Here is a 22015-nt window from a genome sequence, read left to right on the forward strand (position 1 = left end):
AAGTGCAGAGGCAAAGATGTTGTTGAATGACAGGTGAGGTATGAGTGGTGGCAACTTGAAATTAGCGGAGATTGAGGCCTGGTGGGTAACGGGAAGAGAGGATATATTGAAGAGCAAGTTCCCATCTCCGGAGTTCGGATAGGTTGGTGTTAGTGGGAAGTATCCAGATAACCCGGACGGTGTAACACTGTGCCAAGATGTGCTGGCCATGCACCAAGGCATGTTTAGCCACAGGGTGATCCTCATTACCAACAAACACTGTCAGCCTGTGTCCATTCATGCGAATGGACAGTTTGTTGCTGGTCATTCCCACATAGAATGCATCACAGTGTAGGCAGGTCAGTTGGTAAATCACGTGGGTGCTTTTCTGCCTTTGATCGTGTACACCTTCCGGGTTACAGGACTGGAGTAGGTGGTGGTGGGAGGGTGCATGGGACATGTTTTACACCGGAGGCGGTTACAAGGGTAGGAGCCAGAGGGTAGGGAAGGTGGTTTGGGGATTTCATAGGGCTGAACTAACAGGTTACGAAGCTTAGGTGGATGGCGGAAAGACACTCTTGGTGGAGTGGGGAGGATTTCATGAAGGATGGATCTCATTTCAGGGCAGGATTTGAGAAAGTCGTATCCCTGCTGGAGAGCCACATTCAGAGTCTGGTCCAGTCCCGGAAAGTATCCTGTCACAAGTGGGGCACTTTTGTGGTTCTTCTGTGGGAGGTTCTGGGTTTGAGGGGATGAGGAAGTGGCTCTGGTTATTTGCTTCTGTACCAGGTCGGGAGGGTAGTTGCGGGATGCGAAAGCTATTGTCAGGTTGTTGGTGTAATGATTCAGGGATTCTGGACTGGAGCAGATTCGTTTGCCACGAAGACCTAGGCTGTAGGGAAGGGACCGTTTGATGTGGAATGGGTGGCAGCTGTCATAATGGAGGTACTGTTGCTTGTTGGTGGGTTTGATGTGGATGGACGTGTGAAGCTGGCCATTGGACAGGTGGAGGTCAACGTCAAGGAAAGTGGCGTGGGATCTGAAGTAGGACCAGGTGAATCTGATGGAACCAAAGGAGTTGAGGTTGGAGAGGAAATTCTGGAGTTCTTCTTCACTGTGAGTGCAGATCATGAAGATGTCATCAATAAATCTGTACCAAACTTTGGGTTGGCAGGCCTGGGTAACCAAAAAGGCTTCCTCTAAGCGACCCATGAATAGGTTGGCGTACGAGGGGGCCATCCTGGTACCCATGGCTGTTCCCTTTAATTGTTGGTATATCTGGCGTTCAAAAGTGAAGAAGTTGTGGGTCAGGATGAAGCTGGCTAAGGTAATGAGGAAAGAGGTTTTAGGTAGGGTGGCAGGTGATTGGCGTGAAAGGAAGTGCTCCATCGCAGCGAGGCCCTGGACGTGCGTAATATTTGTGTATATGGAAATGGCATCAATCGTTACAAGGATGGTTTCCGGGGGTAACAGATTGGGTAAGGATTCCAGGCGTTCGAGAAAGTGGCTCCTACCCTTGTAACTGCCCCCGGTGTAAAACCTGTCCCATGCACCCTCCCACCACCACCTACTCCAGTCCTGTAACCCGGAAGGTGTACACGATCAAAGGCAGAAAAGCACCCACGTGATTTACCAACTGACCTGCCTACACTGTGATGCATTCTGTGTGGGAATGACCAGCAACAAACTGTCCATTCGCATGAATGGACACAGGCTGACAGTGTTTGTTGGTAATGAGGATCACCCTGTGGCTAAACATGCCTTGGTGCACGGCCAGCACATCTTGGCACAGTGTTACACCGTCCGGGTTATCTGGATACTTCCCACTAACACCAACCTCTCCGAACTCTGGAGATGGGAACTTACTCTTCAATGTATCCTCTCTTCCCGTTACCCACCAGGCCTCAGTCTCCGCTAATTTCAAGTTGCCGCCACTCATACCTCACCTGTCATTCAACAACATCTTTGCCTCTGCACTTCCGCCTCGACTGACATCTCCGCCCAAACTCTTTGTCTTGGAATATGTCTGCTTGTGTCTGTATATGTGTGGATGGATATGTGTGTGTGTGTGTGTGTGTGTGTGTGTGTGTGTGTGTGTGTGTGTGTGTGCGTGTGCGAGTGTATACCCGTCCTTTTTTCCCCCTAAGGTAAGTCTTTCCGCTCCCGTGATTGGAATGACTCCTTACCCTCTCCCTTAAAACCCATATCCTTTCGTCTTTCCTGATGAAGCAACTACTACTTTTTTGTTCTTGACTGTCAACAATTTTATTGGAATCATCAGTCTTTTTTTATGGCATGAGGTACATCTCACATACCTTATATGGCCATCTTGCTGCAACTCCACCATTTATATGTCACTCAAGTCAATCTTTGCTCTTCCTGATAGATTTATACATGTAAAATCTATAGCTTATTGAGTTATATGTTCATCTGTAAAGGTGGCCACATATAGAACACTAATGCGATCCATTCTCAAGTACTGCTCGAGTGTTGGGATCCCCACCAGGTTGAATTAAAGGAAGACATAAAAGCGATTCAAAGATGTGCTGCTAGATTTGTTATCACTAGGCTCGATCAGCATGTGAGAACTACAGAAATGCTGTGTGAACTTGAATGGGAATCTCTGGAGGGAAGACACCATTTGTTTCATGAAACAGCACTGAGAAAACCTAGAGATCTGGCATTTGTAGATAATTGCAGAACAGTTCTACTGCTGCCAATGTGCACTTCATATAAGGACCACAAAAACAGGACAAGGAAAATTAGGACTTGTACAGAGACATATAGACAGTCATTCTCCTGTCACTGTATTTCCAAATGTAACAGGAACAGAAATTACTAGTAGTGTACTTGTAGAGTATGTATGTACATGTGGATCAACACTGGACATTGACCCTGAGGCAATAAATGCTTGTTTGCTATATAATTGTAGTTCTCTCAGATCTGATTTAAAAAAGTTTCCTTTCGTAGTATGGAGGCCTATAATACATTACTTTAAACAAACCATCTATAACCCCTTGGAGAAGCTGGTATTGACTTGACAATTATTAATAAAAAATAAAGAAATGAAATGTGTGTGTTTTACAGTATTGTCCGAACCATGAACATTTGAATTGAAGTCCAAAAAAGCAACAGCTTGTAGTCCACAAATACCATTTACAGAATCATGTTAAAGGGGAAATCACAAACAATTCTCAAGCAAATGTAATTCAGCTGAGAAGGTTTTCTGCTGCTAGACTTCTGTACTTCATAAAACATTTAGGAACTTAAATGGATTTGAACAGCATATTCGGTACAAAATTAATAGCACGGTTTGTAAGCCACTTCCGCAAAATACCTAATTACCTAGGTTTGAGGACTGAATATACTAACTATTACCATCAGTGCAATATTTCTTGGATTTCCAGTCACCTCAAATGGTACAAATGCCATGAGCTTCCAGCTACGTACTCCTTGATAACCGCCCAGTGTTATTGAAGATGATTACCAGTTTTTTATAACATTATTCCAGATGTTGCTTGCCCATCCAGTGACAGTTTGTTATTAAAAATAATTTGATATCTGCTTTATAAGCATGTTTCATTTTACCTGATTTCTCAGGACTGCCGAAGTATAAGTACCCCTTATTTTCTTTCCAGAAAATCTCTATAGTGTAATATGGTCTACACGCATATATACTTTGTGAGAAGAATTCTTTTGATTGTGAAGACTGTCACTCATGCACAGTAGTTTGTACATTTTTATCCCTTCTGAAATTCTTGCCTTTCAGCAATTATTTGAAATGTCTGAACACATGAAAGACATTCGAGGTGAGGTCTGGTGAGTAAGGTGGGTGATTGAGACATTAAAATTTCGTATTCTGTGTTGTTGCTACAGTTGAACAGGAAGTATTGGGAAGAGCATTGTTGATCAAAAGTCCTCATTGTTCACTTCTGATTGCAGGGTGAAGATGATTTTGAAGTAGTTTTGAGTATGAATTACTGGACACTGTGTTAATCCCCTTTCCAAATTACACTCCAAAAATATTCCTTTTTCACCCAATAAAGATAGAGAGAGCATGAGTTGTACAGCTGATAGTTGAATGAAGATCTTTTTTCAAAGAGCTCTGACGCCATTCCTTACTAGATCTTTTCATTTCAGATTGGTGATAGTGCACCCTGGTTTCATCTCCTGTAACAAGTCTGCCCAGAAAGCCATTACCTTTGACCTGGAAATGACACAGAAGCTTCTCACAGGCACTGATGCAACAATCTCTCAATTTAACAATCACATGTTGTGGCACATATCAAGCAGACACATCATGAACAATATTGTGTGCTCAAACAACACTTATATCCAAAATAGTGGTTATTTCACATACAGTAACATGCTTGTTTTCTTTCACAAACTCTTCCACTACAGAAATGTTTTTATTCATTTCTATGTGGAGTATTTGGCCTGGGTAAAATGGTACAACCCACAGAAGTCAGCCTCTTAAACTCTCTGCATCACTCATACACTTGCTTCAGGGACACATGTGAAGCATCATACTTTTGTGTTCATCCTGTGGAACATTTCTGCTGGTTTAACAGCTTCACTACTCTGAAAACATATCATGGATCACTTCTACAATGCGGTGCAAGTCAACAACGGGTCTGCCACCATTGCACTGACAATTTCCTTTTCTGTGATGCAACAACAGGCTGGAAAAATGATAGTACAAGTTTTAGGAATTTTATTGCACTTTAAAACTTCTCATTTGAATCCTCCTCCTATATTTGTTGTATTTTCTTCTTACATTTTGGGTCTTCTATGTCTACAGTTTATGCCCTCACAATAACAACATTTGTTTTAGAAAAAGCTGAAAAGTTGGCAAAGGAAAAAGAAGAAGGGAAGCCAGAAAAGAAGAAGAGAAGATGCGGAAATAGGAAAATTAGAATCCCACCTTCAAGTTCTGCAGGAGAAGCAATTGAAAAAATGCTGCAAGAGAAAAAAATATCATTAAAAATTAATTATGATGTCTTAAAAAGCCTAAATGCAAAAGATGAAGGACAGCCTGAGAAGACGTCTGAATCAACAACAGCTGGCTCAGCCAGCTCATCGCAGCTAGTAAAATCTCTGCCTGCAAGGTAAGTATATAAATCTTGATCCATATTATCTATGTCTTTCTGTAGCAACACTTATGCATTTTCTGCAAGTTACTTTTAAACTGTAGAACCTGATCCCACACTTGTAATGAGGTGATCCGTCACCCCTGGTAGAACAGCCTATGCTGCACCCCTCCCCTGGTAAAACTAACATCTGCAATTTTTTCCATGTAGATTAAGCTCATTTTATAATTTTGTCTTGGTCAATAAAAATGAAGTATTAGTGTAAAATAGTACTTAAATGAATTACATTGTCCAGTCACCTGAATAACTGTCTTTACAGTGCAGATTGCTGTGAGATATGCAGATGCTGACAGGGATGTGGAGCCATGTCAGCTCCAGTGCCGCGGCCAGCTTGCTAGGTTTCTTGGTTCAGGACCCATGGTGTGAACAGCCTGTTGAGGTGGTCCCACAGATTATCAATTGGGTTTAAATCTGGAGAGTTTGGTAGCCAGGGAAGTACAGTAAACTCATCCTAGGCTCTTCAAACCATGCACATACACCCTCAAGCTGAGTGACGCGTTACATTGTACTGCTGGTAGATGCCATCATGCCAAGGAAAAACAAACTGCATGGACATGCTCCCCAAGGATAGATGCATATTTTTGTTGATCCATTGCACCTTACAGAATGATGAGATCACCTAGGGAATGCCACGAAAGCTTTCCCCAGACCATAATGCTCTGACAATTATTGTGGGGTGTATGCTTTCAGGCATTTCACGCCAACAGCCATATGTCTGATGGGACACAAAATGTGATTCATCTGAAAAAACCACCTGTCACCATTCAGTGTACATCCAGTTCTGATATTGGCTTGCAAAACCCAGCCTTCATTGCTGATGAACAGCAGTCAGCATGGGTACATGAACCAGGCTGCTTCTGTAGAGGCAGATATGCACCAACCTATACTGAACAGCTTTTGAGGAGACATTGTTTATAGCCCCTCGGTTCATCTGAGTGGTTAGTTGCTCAACAGTTGCATGTCTGCTTGTCCATACACACCTCCATAGCTGTCATTCACCACTGTCATCTGTGGCCCTTGGTGCACCACAGTTGCCTCAATGCCTGTTTTGTAATAGCGCCATTTTGCCATGCACGGCATACTTTAACCATTCCAGCACATGAACAGTTTACAGACTTAGCTGCTTCGGAAATGCTTCCACCCTTGGCCCACAACCCAGTGATCTTGCCCTTTCGGATGTCAGATAAATCGCTCCATTCCCTCATTACGACAGTGACTGTTTTCCCATCCCCTCCAACACACTTTACATACTCTCCACCGCTAGTGCTGCCACCTGCTGTCTGTGGGAGGTTATTGGACGTGTATGTCGAAGTTAGTTAGTTAGTTAGTTAGTTACATGTTCCATTGATCAATAGCACGGAAAAACCATTATGGTGTGGAACATGTCAAATGCACAAGAAATGTGCACAGGAAACAAGGTGTTTTTGTTTACATTATAGCGTTATACCTAAATATTTCTATTATCTATCCCATTCCCTTAAATGGCACAAAATGCATATATTATATCTCCAGATTTATTTACTCATATTCAAGAATTAATTTACGGTACAGAAGGAGGTATGATTTCAGTTTGTTTTTGAAACTATTACTGCTGTCTGCCAGACATTTTATTTCATCTGGTAATTTATCAATAAGTTTTATAGCAGCATATTTTACCCCTTTCTGTGCCAAAGATAGGTTAAGTAAAGGATAGTGTAGGTCTTTCTTTTTTCTGGTATTGTAATCATGAATGTCGCTGTTGATTTTAAACTGGTCCATGTTGGTGAGAAAAAAATTCATTACTGAGTAAATGTACTGTGAAGCAGTTGTAAGAATTCCTAACCTTTTAAACAGATGCCTACAAGATGTGCGACTATGAACCCCACACATTATTCTAACTACTTTCTTTTGAGCAGTGAATACCTTTTGCCTGAGTGTTGAGTTGCCTCAGAATATTATTCTGTATGACATCAGAGAGTGGAAGTATGCATAGTATGTTAGCTTACTAATTTCTACATCCTCAAAATTGGCAATTATTCTGATTGCAAAAGTTACTGAACCTAGTCACTTTAGGAGATCCAAAATATGAATTTTCCAATTAAGATTCTCATCTATATGTACACCCAAAAACTTATTGTGTTCTACCCTGGCTACTGACTTCTTTTGATGTGTTATGTTTATTGAAGGAATTATACTTTTTGCAGCAGAAAATTGGATGTACTGTATTTTTTCAAAGTTCAGAGCAAGCCCATTCGCAGAAAACCAATTAATAACTTTTCCGAAGACCTTATTTGTATCATTTTCTATCGGACTCTCTTTTACTGGATTAATAATTATGCTTGCATCATCAGCAAACAGTGTCAGTTCAGCATCTTGTTTCACATAAGAAGGGAGATCATTCACATATATCAAGAACAGGAGGGGACCCACGTTCGAACCTTGTGGAGCACCTAATGTAATTTCACCCCAGTTAGATGAAGTGGCAAACTCCTTTGAATCACTTGAAACATATAAAGAGACTTTTTGCTTCCTGTTCTGTAGATATGACTTAAACCATTCATATCCTGTTCCATTTATATCATAGTATTGTAATGTCTCTAACATGTCATGGTTCACACAATCAAATGCTTTGGATAAGTCACAGAATATTCCTACTGGTGACATTTTACTATTTAAAGACCCTATTATGTGGACAGTGAAATTGTATATTGCTGTCTCAGTGGAACAGCATTTCTGAAATCCGAACTGTGATTTACTAAGTATCTCATTACTGTTGAGATGGCTAACCACTCTTGAGTAAATTGCTTTCTCATAGATTTTTGAAAATGCTGCAAATAAGGATACTGGCCAGTAATTATTGACATATGTGGTTTCCCCCTTTTTGTAGAGAGGCCTGACAATGGCATATTTTAACCTGTCTGGAAAAATATGCTGAGTCAGTGATGCATTACATATGTGACTCGAAACATCAGCTGTAATAATTGCTCCACATTGTTTAATAACTTGTCATGTACTCCAACAGAACATTTATTTTTCAAAGACTTAATAATTTTCCTTATTTCACAAGAGGTTGTTAAATGAAACTTAATCTGACTAAAATTTTTCAAAACTGACTCTTCCATGTACTGCCTAGCTTTTTCTTTTGAACTATTCTCACCAATTTTTTCTCCTACACTTAAGAAGTGATTGTTAAATACATTGGCTACCTGTGCACTGTTGGTTAAGATGGTCTCGTTCTCTTTAACAGTAATACTGCCTACCCCAGTGGTTACTTTTCCTGTCTCCCTTCTAACAACATTCCATATCAATTTGATTTGATAAGCAGTGGTAACATTAATGTGACTGGACCCTGTATATTGATATAAAACGTTGCACACAAGAAGTTAAATATATCATTCAAAATGGCTCTGAGCACTATGGGACTCAACTGCTGTGGTCATCAGTCCCCTAGAACTTAGAACTACTTAAACCTAACTAACCTAAGGACACCACACACATCCATGCCCGAGGCAGGATTCGAACCTGCGACCGTAGCAGTCGCATGGTTCCGGACTGCGCGCCTAGAACCGCGAGACCACCGCGGCTGGCTAAATATATCATTGTACTAAATAAATACAAGTTGTATAAACTCCCTAAAATATTGAAAGTAAAATAAAATCTATATCTTACTGTTAATGGCAGCTGCTGTACATTGGTTCCAAATATTATTTGTTTCTCATAAATTATTAATAGTGCGTAAATTACTAATTACAAATGAGAAAAAAAGGCCAATAATGAGGAGTTGCTTTTATTAGAATTTTCCTTTTCATTTCCTACAAACTTGCTGATTATGTCGTTGAAATCGTGTTAAGCAAGTGTGTAGTATTCTATTGACAATGCAGATAAATTTGTTTGACAGTCTGCTTTCACCAATACTAAACCTTAAGTAGTTATTATTTTCTAAACTATGTTAACAATATGCTGCAATCATTGGCACTGTCGTCAATATTCTCAAAGCAATTTTGATGTTTGGGTAAGCGCATCTGCTAACCCAAACTCTGAAAAAATCTTCAAAATATCTAAATGGGATGCTGTGTCGATGCTTTTAGTTAGCTCATTCACATGAAACTTGAAAGCAGCTATTTCACTAACTAGTTCTGCTGTTTCTCTGGCTATATTTGGCACCAAAATCAGCTGCATGTTTTAAAAGAAAAGAGATAGAGCTTTCATTTAAGCCATTGCCTGACAGGAAATCAAAGTCCCATGGAATTGTGTGATATATGTGAGATTTATTTTCCATTTCATGTAGTATTCTATAAAATACTTTGAATCACTAACAGTATTACCCAGCACAAATTGGCAAAAATTAGAAAATACTTTGGTCAGATAGCACATTTGCTTTAGCAACTGCTTGCTGAATTGTAAGATACTGCAGCATCATTACAAAGTATTCAAGAATTTCATAGTTGTACATGGCCAACCTGTGTGAACTGATCTCACTGCTATCACATAAAGAATGTCAGTGATAGACATCTGTTTGGCACTAGTTGTTTTTTTTATGATACTACTTGGAAGAAATGACACTGTGACAACAGCGTGTCTTTACAGTTGCTGGCTGAGGGAAAGGCTTCTTTTCATAGGCAGACAACAGGAAGATGAAGGATAGGAGAACTCACTTCTCCTGGTTAATTTTTAAGCCATTTTTATTCCTTCCTTTTTTTCTGATCAATTTTTGTGCCTCATTGTGACTCACTCATGGTGGGGCCTTATCTTACCACTCCCTCAATACAGTACTGCCTAGCCCCACAGCTAGTTATCTGATCTAGGCTGTTTCTGTGTTGCATATGTTACAGGAACCAACTATGACAATTTTATCGAGGGGGAAAAAAAAATGTTGGTAGCTTATATCTGATTACTCTGTTCTTGAGCTGCCAAAGTGACTATGCTAATTTTCATGCAAGTTATATTTTGAGTCTATCTTGTTATAATTAATTATTTGATTTCATTAACTGTGTTAGCACCAAGAAAAATTCCAATGTGGGTGTTTAAATTTTATACCATGTAATTTGGCAATTACAGGGAACTCACGAGTAATAAAACACTCCATAGTAAAGTTGTTGAGAAAGCAAATGAGCTTCCAGTTGAAGTAATTGAGGATAAAGATGAAGATGTCACACCGGTTCCAGGTAGTGCAGAACAGTCATCAACTACACTACAGACAACCGACACAGTTGATGTCCAGGATATTGAAATGGGTATTCACATTATTACTTTTATTGTTCTGATTCACACATTCTTAGAGTAAGATTTGTTCTGCAGTATGCCTTCAAATGTTACTTGTCTTTTAGTGAAAAATACTTTTCTCTGTCTCTGAAGCCCATTTAAGAAATTTTCTAGATGAATTAATCTTCTGACTTGATATTTGAACATTGGCTCTTGAATACAGGGTGGTCCATTGATCATGACCGGGCCAAATATCTCACAAAATAAGCATCAAACAAAAAAACTACAAAGAACAAAACTTATCTAGCGTGAAGGGGGAAACCAGATGGCGCTGTGGTTGGCCCACTAGATGGCGCTGCCGTAGGCCAAACGGATATCAACTGAGTTTTTTTAAAATTGGAACCCCCACTTTTTATTACATATTCGTGTAGTACGTAAAGAAATATGAATGTTTTAGTTGGACCACTTTTTTCGCTTTGTGATAGATGGCGCTGTAATAGTCACAAACATATGGCTCACAATTTTAGATGAACAGTTGGTAACAGGTAGGTTTTTTAAATTAAAATACAGAAAGTAGGTACAATTGAACATTTTATTTCGGTTGTTCCAATGTGATACGTGTACTTTTGTGAACTTATCATTTCTGAGAATGCATGCTGTTACTGCGTGATTACCTGTAAATACCACATTAATGCAATAAATGCTCAAAATGATGTCCGTCAACCTCAATGCATTTGGCAATACGTGTAACGACACTTCTCTCAACAGCGAGTAGTTCGCCTTCCGTAATGTTCGCACATGCATTGACAATGCGCTGACGCATGTTGTCAGGCATTGTTGGTGGATCACAATAGCAAATATCCTTCAACTTTCCCCACAGAAAGAAATCTGGGGACGTCAGATCTGGTGAACGTGCGGGCCATGGTGTGGTGCTTTGGCGACCAATCCACCTGTCATGAAATATGCTATTCAATACTGCTTCAACCACACGTGATCTATGTGCCGGACATCCATCATGTTGGAAGTACATCGCCATTCTGTCATGCAGTGAAACATCTTGTAGTAACATAGGTAGAACATTATGTAGGAAATCGGCATACATTGCACGATTTAGAGTGCCACCGATAAAATGGGGGCCAATTATGCTTCCTCCCATAATGCCGCACCATACGTTAACCCACCAAGGTCGCTGATGTTCCACTTGTCCAATAGTGCATATTATGCCAGTTTACGTTACCGCTGTTGGTGAATGACGCTTCGTCGCTAAATAGAATGCATGCAAAAAATCTGTCATCATCCCGTAATTTCTCTTGTGCCCAGTGGCAGAACTGTACACGACATTCAAAGTCGTCACCATGCAGTTTCTGGTGCATAGAAATATGGTACGGGTGCAATCGATGTTGATGTAGCATTCTCAACACCAACATTTTTGAGATTCCCGATGCTCACGCAATTTGTCTGCTACTGATGTGCGGATTAGCCGTGACAGCAGCTAAAACACCTACTAGGGCACCATCATTTGTTGCAGGTCGTGGTTGACGTTTCACATGTGGCTGAACACTTCCTGTTTCCTTAAATAACGTAACTATCCAGCAAATGGTCCGGACACTTGGATGATGATGTCGTCCGGGATACCGAGCAGCATACATAGCACATGCCCGTTGGGCATTTTGATCACAATAGTCATACATCAACATGATATTGACCTTTTCCGCTATTGGTAAACGGTCCATTTTAACATGGGTAATGTATCACAAAGCAAATACTGTCCGCACTGGCGGAATGTTACGTGATACCACGTACTTATACGTTTGTGACTATTACAGCGCCATCTATCACAAAGCGAAAAAAGTGGTCCAACTAAAACATTCAAATTTCTTTACATACTACATGAATATGTAATAAAAAATGGGGGTTCCTATTTAAAAAAACACAGTTGATATCTGTTTGACCTATGGCAACGCCATTTAGAGGGCGAACCACAGCGCCATCTGATTTCCCCCTTCAAGATAGACAAGTTTCGTTCTTTGTAGTTTTTTCGTTTGACGCTTATTTCGTGAGATATTTGGCCTGGTCACTGTCAATTGACCACCCTGTATAAATCATACCCACATTTCACATTGTGTGTATGGGAATATCATTTAGTATGGCACTGTGTGTCAGTGGCTGTCAGACTATAAATCCTAAGCCTCAGAGTTTGATCCCCAGCTTCTTTCATAGCTGTTTTCATCTTTGTAAATGCTTAGTGGCGGTGAGAAATGTCAAGTTCCACTGTGGTTTGAGGTCTGCAGGTGGCTATAGTTCTGCCTCTAACTGGTGAGTAAGCCAGTCAACAAGTTGGAGGAAGGCATTAGATAATTCGGCAGTTTGACACTTTACCTTGTGGAATCCAAAGATTCACTCCTGTCACACATAGCAGAATTGAAAACACCTTTCCAAGTGGGTTGCACCAGTTTGAATAGTTTTTTGAATTGCTTGTTGCAAGCACAAGGCAAAACATTATGCAAACACATTGTGTTCACCAAAGAACACACAAGCCAAAAACAGTGCCATTTATATATAAGATCAAGAGTTCCAATAGCAACTATTAAATGGCTATTTGATCCTTTAAAAAATATTTTTCTCTCCTGCCATATTTTACTGTTTCTGTAAAATAAAGTTCGTTTACTTTAGTTTACTTGATTCCAACAAGTTCCATCACATTATTTGTAATGAAAGGGTTTGGAGAAGATTTCCATGAACATAAGTACAAGTTACAATCAATTACATAGTAATCAGAGCAAAATTAAATGAGAAGTAACTTTTTTAGTGTTACTACAAAAAAAGAATAAGTGTATAGTGAAGCTTTAGTAACTTTGTGCCATCTTACCTGCTTTGTGTAATGCTGTGATTTCCATTTAATAGTTTATTTGTCTCTTTATGGTGAAATATAAACTGGCAACATTATTTTTCAGATGAAGCGGAAGATTTTGAAGATGAACCTGAGCCTGAACCTGAGAATAGTGAAATATCTTTGGCACAGATGCTCAACCATCATAGGGATGATGATGAATATTATGGAGCTGATGATTATGATGAATACTGAGTGCATGACAGTCTGTGAACCTGTCCTACATGTATGTATTGCAAGTTAGAGATAAATTATCACCATTTTTACTTATTTCTGTTTGAAAAATGACTGAATAATGAAAATTTGGAGAAATTTACTTTCAAAAGTAAACTCTCCTGGCCTCAACTTTTGTTAGTCATTGTCCTTACCAATCTATACCCTTCCCTGTTCCCATTTCAGCACTATACAGCCCTCTGTTTCACCATTGCACCCACAGTCCTTTTACTTCTCTCCTTTTTCACTACCTCCACCCTCCATCTAACCTCCCGACTGCACCTAGCTGGCCTACTCTCCTCCATCTTGTTTCTGTATGCTCCCACAAGCAGCACTTTACTGTCATCCACCCCTGTTGTGCTGTCCCTCCCCCTCCCCGTCCCAGCCCCCTCCTTATCCCCACCACCCGATTGCCTCACTCATCATGCGGGGCTGCTCGCAGTGTGGCCTCAGCAGCCAGAGACTGTGGTCATGTGTGTGTATGTTGTCTATTGCTGACAAAGGCCTTGTTGGCTGAAAGCTCACACCCTGACAGTCTTTTTGTTGTGTCTATCTGTGACTCACCATCTCTGCTATATGGTGAGTAGCAACTATTCTTTTCATAAAATTGTTACATTCCATTCTGGATTTTCCATTGTTTCATTTTCAAAATTAAAGTAAGTCTTTTGGTTTGCAATTATCTTGAGTTTTTAAAATTTCTGTCCAGTGTGTTTAGAATGCAGATTAGTGACATTCCTGGTAACCTGCAGAAACATGGTCTTTCACTGAGGAATATGAGGGAGGACCCAAAAATAACCGGAATTTCTTTCTAGAAAGCATATACTTTATTGTTTTCAAATACAACCTTAATCTCCTTCAAAGTATTCTCCATTAACATTAATACACTTGTCCAAACGTTCATTCCAGTGTTCGAAGCACCTTTTAAATTCGTCCTCTTTGATACCTGCTAGCACTTTCATGACATTGCGTTTTACGTCTTCCACATCCGCAAAACGCTTCCCTCTCAAGTCTCTTTTCATCCTCGGGAATAGGAAGATTTCCAAGGGTGCTAAATCCAGCGAATAGGGCGCGTGGGTCAAGGTAGTCGCCTTCGTTGAGGCCAAAAACTCTGAGAGCCGTGTGCGCAGGAGCATTGTCGTGATGCAGGAACGACACGCCAGAATCCCACAAAGCCAGGCGTTTTCGCGACAAACTTCTGCGAAGCCATTTCATAACCTCCAAATAGAATTGTTGGTTTACTGTCTGGTTTTCAGGGACAAATTCAGAGTGTACAATCCCTTTGATGTAAAAAACAGATCAACATGGTTTTTATATTTGATTTCACTTTTTGAGCTTTTTCTGGTCGAGGTAAGCCAGGTGACTTCCATTGTGATGACTGTTGTTTACTTTCTGGATCGTACCCATAGCACCATGACTCATCACCTGTAATGATTTTGTTGAAAAAATGTGGATCATCTTTGAACATGTCCTTCATTTCAAGACAGGCTTGAATGCGATGATCCCTTTGATCTCCGGCAAGAATCTTCAGCATGAATTTTGCTCCCACTCTTCGCATCGCCAAATCGATGGTCAAGATGCGCTGACTTGAGCTCCAGAACAACCCGGACAAGTTCTCGAGTTGGTCAATTGTCCTGTGTCGATCTTCACTGATGAGAACACGGATTTTGTCAATGTTGTCTTCACTTTGAGCAGCTGAAGGTCGACCGGAACAGGGCTGATCTTCAACCACCATTTCTCCACTTGCGTTGTACTAAAAGCATGGTCTTTGTAGGCTGTCTGAATCATTGCAACAGTTTCTGCTGCGTTCTTGCAGAGCAAGAAACATAACTTCACTGCCATACGTTTGTAAGAACTAGGCATTTCCTGGTGTCACGTTTGCACTGAACGCACACTCAAAGGACTGCCAAAGAAACCACGCTTCTCACTGTTGGGTGGCAGAATGACTCAGCAGAGCTCCTACTACAACCCTCTGGCAGCGCAACCTGCTACTACAAGTGCAACGATGTGCAGCATTACGATTCCGGTTACTTTTGGGTCCCCTCTCGTATGTAACCTTTTTTGTATATAGCATTTTATATTTATAATATACATTGTGCGCATTTTGTGCTAATTCATTCTTCAGCACCACTGTATTGTAGTTTGAATGTCATAGAACTATCACTCATATGTGATTGTCTGCCTATGAGCAGTGCTGTAGAGTTCACTTTTATTTTGATACTTCCGCCACTTGCAACAACAATCATGTAGTTCGGTTTCCCATTGTAGCAGTCTCTCCTCAATTAGTTTTCAATTGCTTGGGTTAGTACCCTCTTTCATGTTGTTATATGGCTGTACCTAAAAAAGGTCAGTAGCATCTATGGTTGTTGTGTATATGTGCATTGATCATCGTCCAGAAACAGATAAAATTATATTTTCCAAGGTTGACAGTCTTCAGGCTGCTGCCTTTGGCAGGTTCATGAATCCCTGGAAAGATGGCAAAAGTGGATACTGGCCACATAGATACCTCTGTTTGCCTAGGCAACAGGTACAAAACTCTGTCCATTGTTAAGTTATATCTGAGTCAACATAGGATCTATGGTTGAGATTCCTACAAAGTTCAATCAAGCACAGAGATTTGGTTTGATGGTCTTTAGGAGCCCCAGGATCAGGCAAGTATTGGATATCTTCAGGGTAATAGCTGCCAGATTGGGAAGGAACATCAGTAGGCACTTGGTATGTATGCCAGGGGGGTTTCATCCAATTTGCAGAGGACGCTCTGTTGGCAACTGTCGAATACTGGTTGCAGTCAGCAAATTGTCAAAGATGTCAGCATGAATTATGCCTACTCTCTTGGTTCTGTGCAATCTTTAGATGGCTGGTTAAAATGATGAATTCAACTAACCTTGCACATGGCTTGGAGGCATGGGTCATGATTTCCAGTGTCATTCTGAGACCCATTGCTGTGGTTTTTTTGTTTTGAGTCAAGTGGAAAACTTGCACCCCAGATTCAACAATTGTGCAATGATCTCATATGTCAGTTTTTCCAATTCTGCTGTCAGGTGGAAGGATAATATAGTATACATGAAACTTCCTGGCCAATAGAAACTGTGTGCTGGATGGAACTCAAAGCCAGAACCTCTGCCTTCCATGGGCGAAAGGTCTACCAGCTGAGCTATCGAGGCATGACTTACAACCCACCATCACAGCTTTACTTGTGTCAGTATTTCTGTCTTACTTTCCATAATTCACAAAATAACATAGTCACAGCCTGGGGGGATTGTTTCCAAAATGAGTCATTCTGCAGTGCAGTGGAGTGAGTGCTATTTTGAAACTTTCTGGTTAGCTCAGTCACTACAGCATTTGCACATGAAACACAGAGGCTCTGAGTTCGATTCCTGGTCCATCACACAGTTTTATTCTGCCAGTAACTGTGCACACCCAACTGCAGAAAGAGGCATTGATTGGCAGAGAGGCTTATCTAGCAAAAAGACTTTTGGATATAGTCCTTGCTCCTTGCTCCATAAGAATCTCTTTCCACATTAAAGTTCTCTGTCACCAATAATACCTGTACTCTGAAAGAATACACTTTCCCCTTGAAAAAGTTCTTCACATAGAGCTTAGACATGCATGCTGAAGTAACAGACAGTCCCTGTTCCAGTATGCTAAAAGTGTTCCTCTGAGGGCATTACAGGCAGACACTAGCCTTCCCCATACCCAGAAGCAGACCTCCCATCTTGTATCTCCACGTACACCCACTACACAGTATGCAGCTGCTTACCAGCCACAAGGGAGATCCCTCTTTGTCACACAGCAACTCACAACTACTTGTCTACTTTGTCCTAGCTCCTAGAATTTTTTTCACCCTTTCCAAAGTGCTATTACACTGTCCACCTACAAAAGCACCTAAATCATACTGAAACTTCACAACAACCACTGCATGGAGCAAACAGACCACCAACATATGGTCTTTTATTGCTGCCTCATATTCCTCACCATATGGATCCTGACCCACAACACCAACTTCTGTGATCTGAACAAGCGGAAACATTCCATGGAAAATAACATTCATTTCCAACCCTCTTGACCTCACTCTCTCCAAGTCCCTGCCCTCCACTTCAGTCCAAACACCCCCCCCCCCCCTCCTCTCCCACAGTTAGTTGTCTCCTCCAGCCTAGTTCCTCCCAGTCTGGGTCTTTCCTCTTCCTTTTGTATTTTCTCTCTTCACTGTTCCTCTTACCTGCCCAGTGCCCAATACATCTTGCGTACCCTTCTAAGTGTGCCACACAACTTTCCTTAAGTCGCTTGTCTTGTTCCTTTGCCTCCCCCACTCTACACATATCCTATTTCTCGCTACTTATCCCAGCCAAGACTGGTCTGTAATAGGAGCCCATAATGACTGTTATACACGTTTGGCAAAATAGTTTAATAATACTGTACATGGCAGTTCATCCAGAATGGCATTAAACTTTAGGCCTTGCACTGCTATTTTCCAATTAAAAAAGAGCAGATAGTTATTTGGTGCTTTTTTATAGAAATAAATTAACGAAATGTGGCCATGATGGTTTTTGACATAGCATCAGTGTTACATATCCTGTGTGTGATGTGTAACCCTGCTATGTTTGATATCAGTAAATTTATTTAATAAAAGTTCTTTCGGTCAGCTTTTTTGATGTTTGCCAAGGTGGACCTGCTATTCAGGGCTATCTAACAGTGCTCCAACAGCCTTCAAAGGACCTTTCTCCTTATGTGTGAATGGGCACTGAAAGAGAGTGTCAGTTGTCTTCTTAGCTACCTGAATGACATAAACAACTGCATTTTAAACCTTTTGTATTCACACTTTCTGTTAATCATCATATTTCACAACACAGTCACAAATACTAAGGGAGCTGACAGATCATCTTAAACATATGTAGCTTGTACAAGATCACGACAAGAAATATATTATTATATAAGTCAATTCAACAGTCATTGTGAACTTTTCTCTGTGTCTTCTAAACAGCTTGAAAGCATAATGTGCCTAAACAAGCCTGTATTTGCTGTGACAGTGATGTCAGATGTAGGAGATATAAATATAAAAAAACCTTGCATACTTCGGTTACTTTCATTCTACTCTGTCGTACCGGGTCACATTCTGGGGTAACTTTTCAAACCAAGCAAAAGTTTGTAATGCGCAAAAGCATGTAATAAGAATCATTTGTGGTGTAAATTCAAGAACATTATGTAGAAACCTGTTCAAGGAACTTTGTATTCTAATTACTGCTTCTCAGTTATTTATTCCTTAGTTAAATTTGTTGCAAGTAATATGTCTCTATTTCCAACCAGCAGTTCAATACATAATATCAATACTAGGAATAAGAACAATCTACATAAAGACCTAAAATCACTTACCTTGGTCCAAAGAGCGGTCCAATATTCAGGAACACACATCTTCAATAAATTGCCACCAACCATTAAAAACTTGGTTTCAGATAAAGCATGGTTTAAACAGAGCTTGAAAGACTTTTTGATAGGCAACTCCTTCTGCTTTATAGATGAATATCTTAACAGGGTCTGTTAGACCAGATTAAGTAAAAATGTCTGTTAGATTTCAGTCTTGACAGCACTTGGTCACAACTGTCAAGATTGGGTATTTTGTGTATGATAATTTTATTAAAGTGTATAACAGTGTTTCATTCTGACAGATTTTTTTATGTTATACTTTCTGACATGTTCCACACCCATGAGAATCATTTCATTTATTGGCTCTATGGAATGAAAACTGAATCTAATCTAATCCACACAGCAGGTGGAGATGCTCAATCGCTGTCTCGGATTGTAGAAGTGATGGGTTTCGGGCTGTTCTCTCATCTACACATATCATAATATTTCTCGCAGTGGGATGCCCTGACATTTTTCGTCATAACAGAAGTGGGACAAGCCATCCTAAAAATGCCATATCACACTTCATTGGCCAACTTTCAAAACAGAATTTTCGACCAAAAAGCAGTTAACATGCATTATGTACCAGATTCTCACAGGGCAGGATGAAATCGAACAAAGCAGAGTACCAATATTTCTCATATGAGCTTGACTTTGTTCACTTTCTAGAATTTCCACATACCAATGTTGGTTGACATTTATCTAATAATCTATGAGCTTGTGGAAATAGGGCCATGAAATCCTCTGTGTTCACATGCAATTTTAATCTGTGGTAGTACATGTAATGCATGTATCTATGATTTGTTAACAGGCTATAAAGTGTAGACTTAACCCTCAACAGGTCCTGTTTTTATATCTGTGCTGTGACACAGCATTGAATATTTATGCTTGACAGTGACATAATGCGAAAATTGTAATAAGTGAAAAATGGCGTCCTTTAAGTATATAGTAGTGTTTCTCTCCCATTCTACACCACTTTGATATGCATTAGTTGGCTTATCACAATTTATGGTTTTGAAATGTTCCTTTCTAACACCACTCAGGTTTTTTTTTAAGTACAGTGAGAATTTTTGAAGTTGTTTCTGTAAAGGCACAGTTTCAGTACATTACACTGACAACACCTTTTCTGCCAACTGCCTTGTTTATCTAAGCAGGCTATATTTTTCTAATGCAAGTATTTCTGCACTGACAAATTATGTGAATACCTGGTTGCAGAGTGTATGAATTGCTAGTGATGGCTGAAACATACACGTTGTATTTACAATTCCTGTGAGTGTGCTACTAATGAGATGAAGAGTTTTCTTTCCATTTTTGTGGAGCATTTACTGAGTAGATGTGCCTCCAAGTCACTTTGTAGTGGAAAGAGGGTTGAAAGGTGGGGAGAAAAAACTCTACAAAAGCTTTGTTTGGCTTAATTTGTAGAATTTTAGGAAAGAGATTTGGCATCTACGGCTGATGAAGCTCAGTATGCAACTTCCTTTGCATCAGTGCTGTTATTACACACTAACAGTACTGCATTTTTACTTTCCATGTATACTTAAGACTACGGGCATAGTCTTCACTATCTTATTAGAAGAGCTCATTCAGTTATAAGCCAGCAGTAAATCATGTGAAAATAAATGCTATGAACATTTATGTAGAAGATAAAAAAATAAGGAAATACAGATATATGGTGTTTTCATTTAAACTACTTCATAAACAAACTTTTAAAAGGATCAGAAAGAAGTCCATTTACTATGTTGTTAGGGCACTGAGATGCTGTATATACAGCTCTTAAGTGACAGAGTTAGCTGCCTCCCCATTCATCAAGTAACTGTTTACTCCTAAAGTGTATTGTTATTTTTTTTTTTTTTTAGGTTCATCAAAAGGAGATTGCATGTCATGGATTTAAGGTATTAAAAAGACATATGAAGAAAATAATGTATAAATATGCTCATTCCAAAATATTTTATTTGTATCATTTTTTATTTATTTCATATGCCATATATGAACTGAAATACGAATCATGTTTTGTAATACTTTGATAATTCACTCCACTGTGAAGCAATGGAATAATGAAGAATAATTATTTTTCCAACAACAAATTACAGTTTCTGTTATTTACAACCTTACCTTTCATTAAAATATATACTTTCATTACCAATACATTTATGTCCGCAAATAGGCCCATATTACATTTGCGAACTTCATGACTGTTCAATGGGAACAAGATCACAATTGAGCATAGAAGGTACACACGCATCTAAATATTACAGTTTTGAACATGGCTGTCTTTCAGCTACCATATAGAAGTTTCGACAGATAAATAACACAGCCAACCAGTTGCCAATAACTGTTTAGTACATTGATGTAGATTTCGACACCTCTAAGGATGTCTTCATCGAAATTAAATTTTAAAAGCCATAAAGTTACAGTGTGAGAAGGCAATAGTCTAAGTTTAGAGCAGACATGCTCAATTAAAAACATTACAGCCTTTTTATTCTGATGAAGACATCCTTAGAGGTGTTGAAACCTAGGATAATGTACTAAACAATTATTTGCAAATGTTTGGCTGCGTTATTTCCCCATTGAGACATCTAAATATAACTACTCAAACTCTAGAACAGTACTACTGTGAACACCGCACTTCACAGGAAAAAAAAGAAGGGGGCAGGGGGGTTACTTACTCTGCTGATGAGATAAGAAAGAACATTCTGATATTCTAAAAGTGAGGCAAGGAAGAGCACTGCTACCTATGTCTGGACCAGAATTTTTAAAAAAAAGGTAAGTTTGATCACTAAAATATTTTTGCCACCAAGGACTTTCCATTACCATAGAAATCATTAGTTAAGATGACCTATGGCATTGTAACTAGCAAATGTTTCTGTAGTTCAGAGTGGATTTAAAATAGATATTAATAACGAAAATGATATTGTGGAAGTAAGTGCACAAAGCCATTCGACGCATGAAGAAAGGAAATGCACCTGGAGGAAAAGTTAAACAAAAAGAACTTGCAAAATCATTTACAGAACGTCTTTGAAGAAGTCAGTTCTCCAAAACCAGAACTTTTCTGTAATTGCTCTTATCTCCTTACCATACAAGATAATTTTATAATGATCTGCTTTAAAAAGATATGGTATTTTAATCAAGCAAAGCAACAAGTTTTCTTCACAAGTTGGTATTACTCAATGGACCAAGGAACATATATTGCCATTCATAGCTTTTG

The 22015-nt window shown here is 39.6% G+C and overlaps 1 protein-coding gene across 1 annotated transcript in view; it reads left to right on the plus strand.

The window, feature by feature from the left end:
* LOC126198921 (transcription factor IIIB 90 kDa subunit) overlaps positions 1-20864 on the plus strand; it is a 382817-nt gene extending 361953 nt beyond the window's left edge. Inside the window, exons 11-14 of the mRNA XM_049935559.1 lie at positions 4814-5087; positions 10167-10342; positions 13265-13426; positions 20667-20864. Coding sequence (XP_049791516.1) covers positions 4814-5087; positions 10167-10342; positions 13265-13395 — 581 coding nt within the window. The 3' untranslated portion in view covers positions 13396-13426; positions 20667-20864. The remainder of the gene's footprint in view (positions 1-4813; positions 5088-10166; positions 10343-13264; positions 13427-20666) is intronic.
* Positions 20865-22015: the final 1151 nt, after the last annotated feature.

This window comes from Schistocerca nitens, chromosome 1, assembly GCF_023898315.1.
Source record: "Schistocerca nitens isolate TAMUIC-IGC-003100 chromosome 1, iqSchNite1.1, whole genome shotgun sequence".
Classification (NCBI taxonomy): domain Eukaryota; kingdom Metazoa; phylum Arthropoda; class Insecta; order Orthoptera; family Acrididae; genus Schistocerca; species Schistocerca nitens.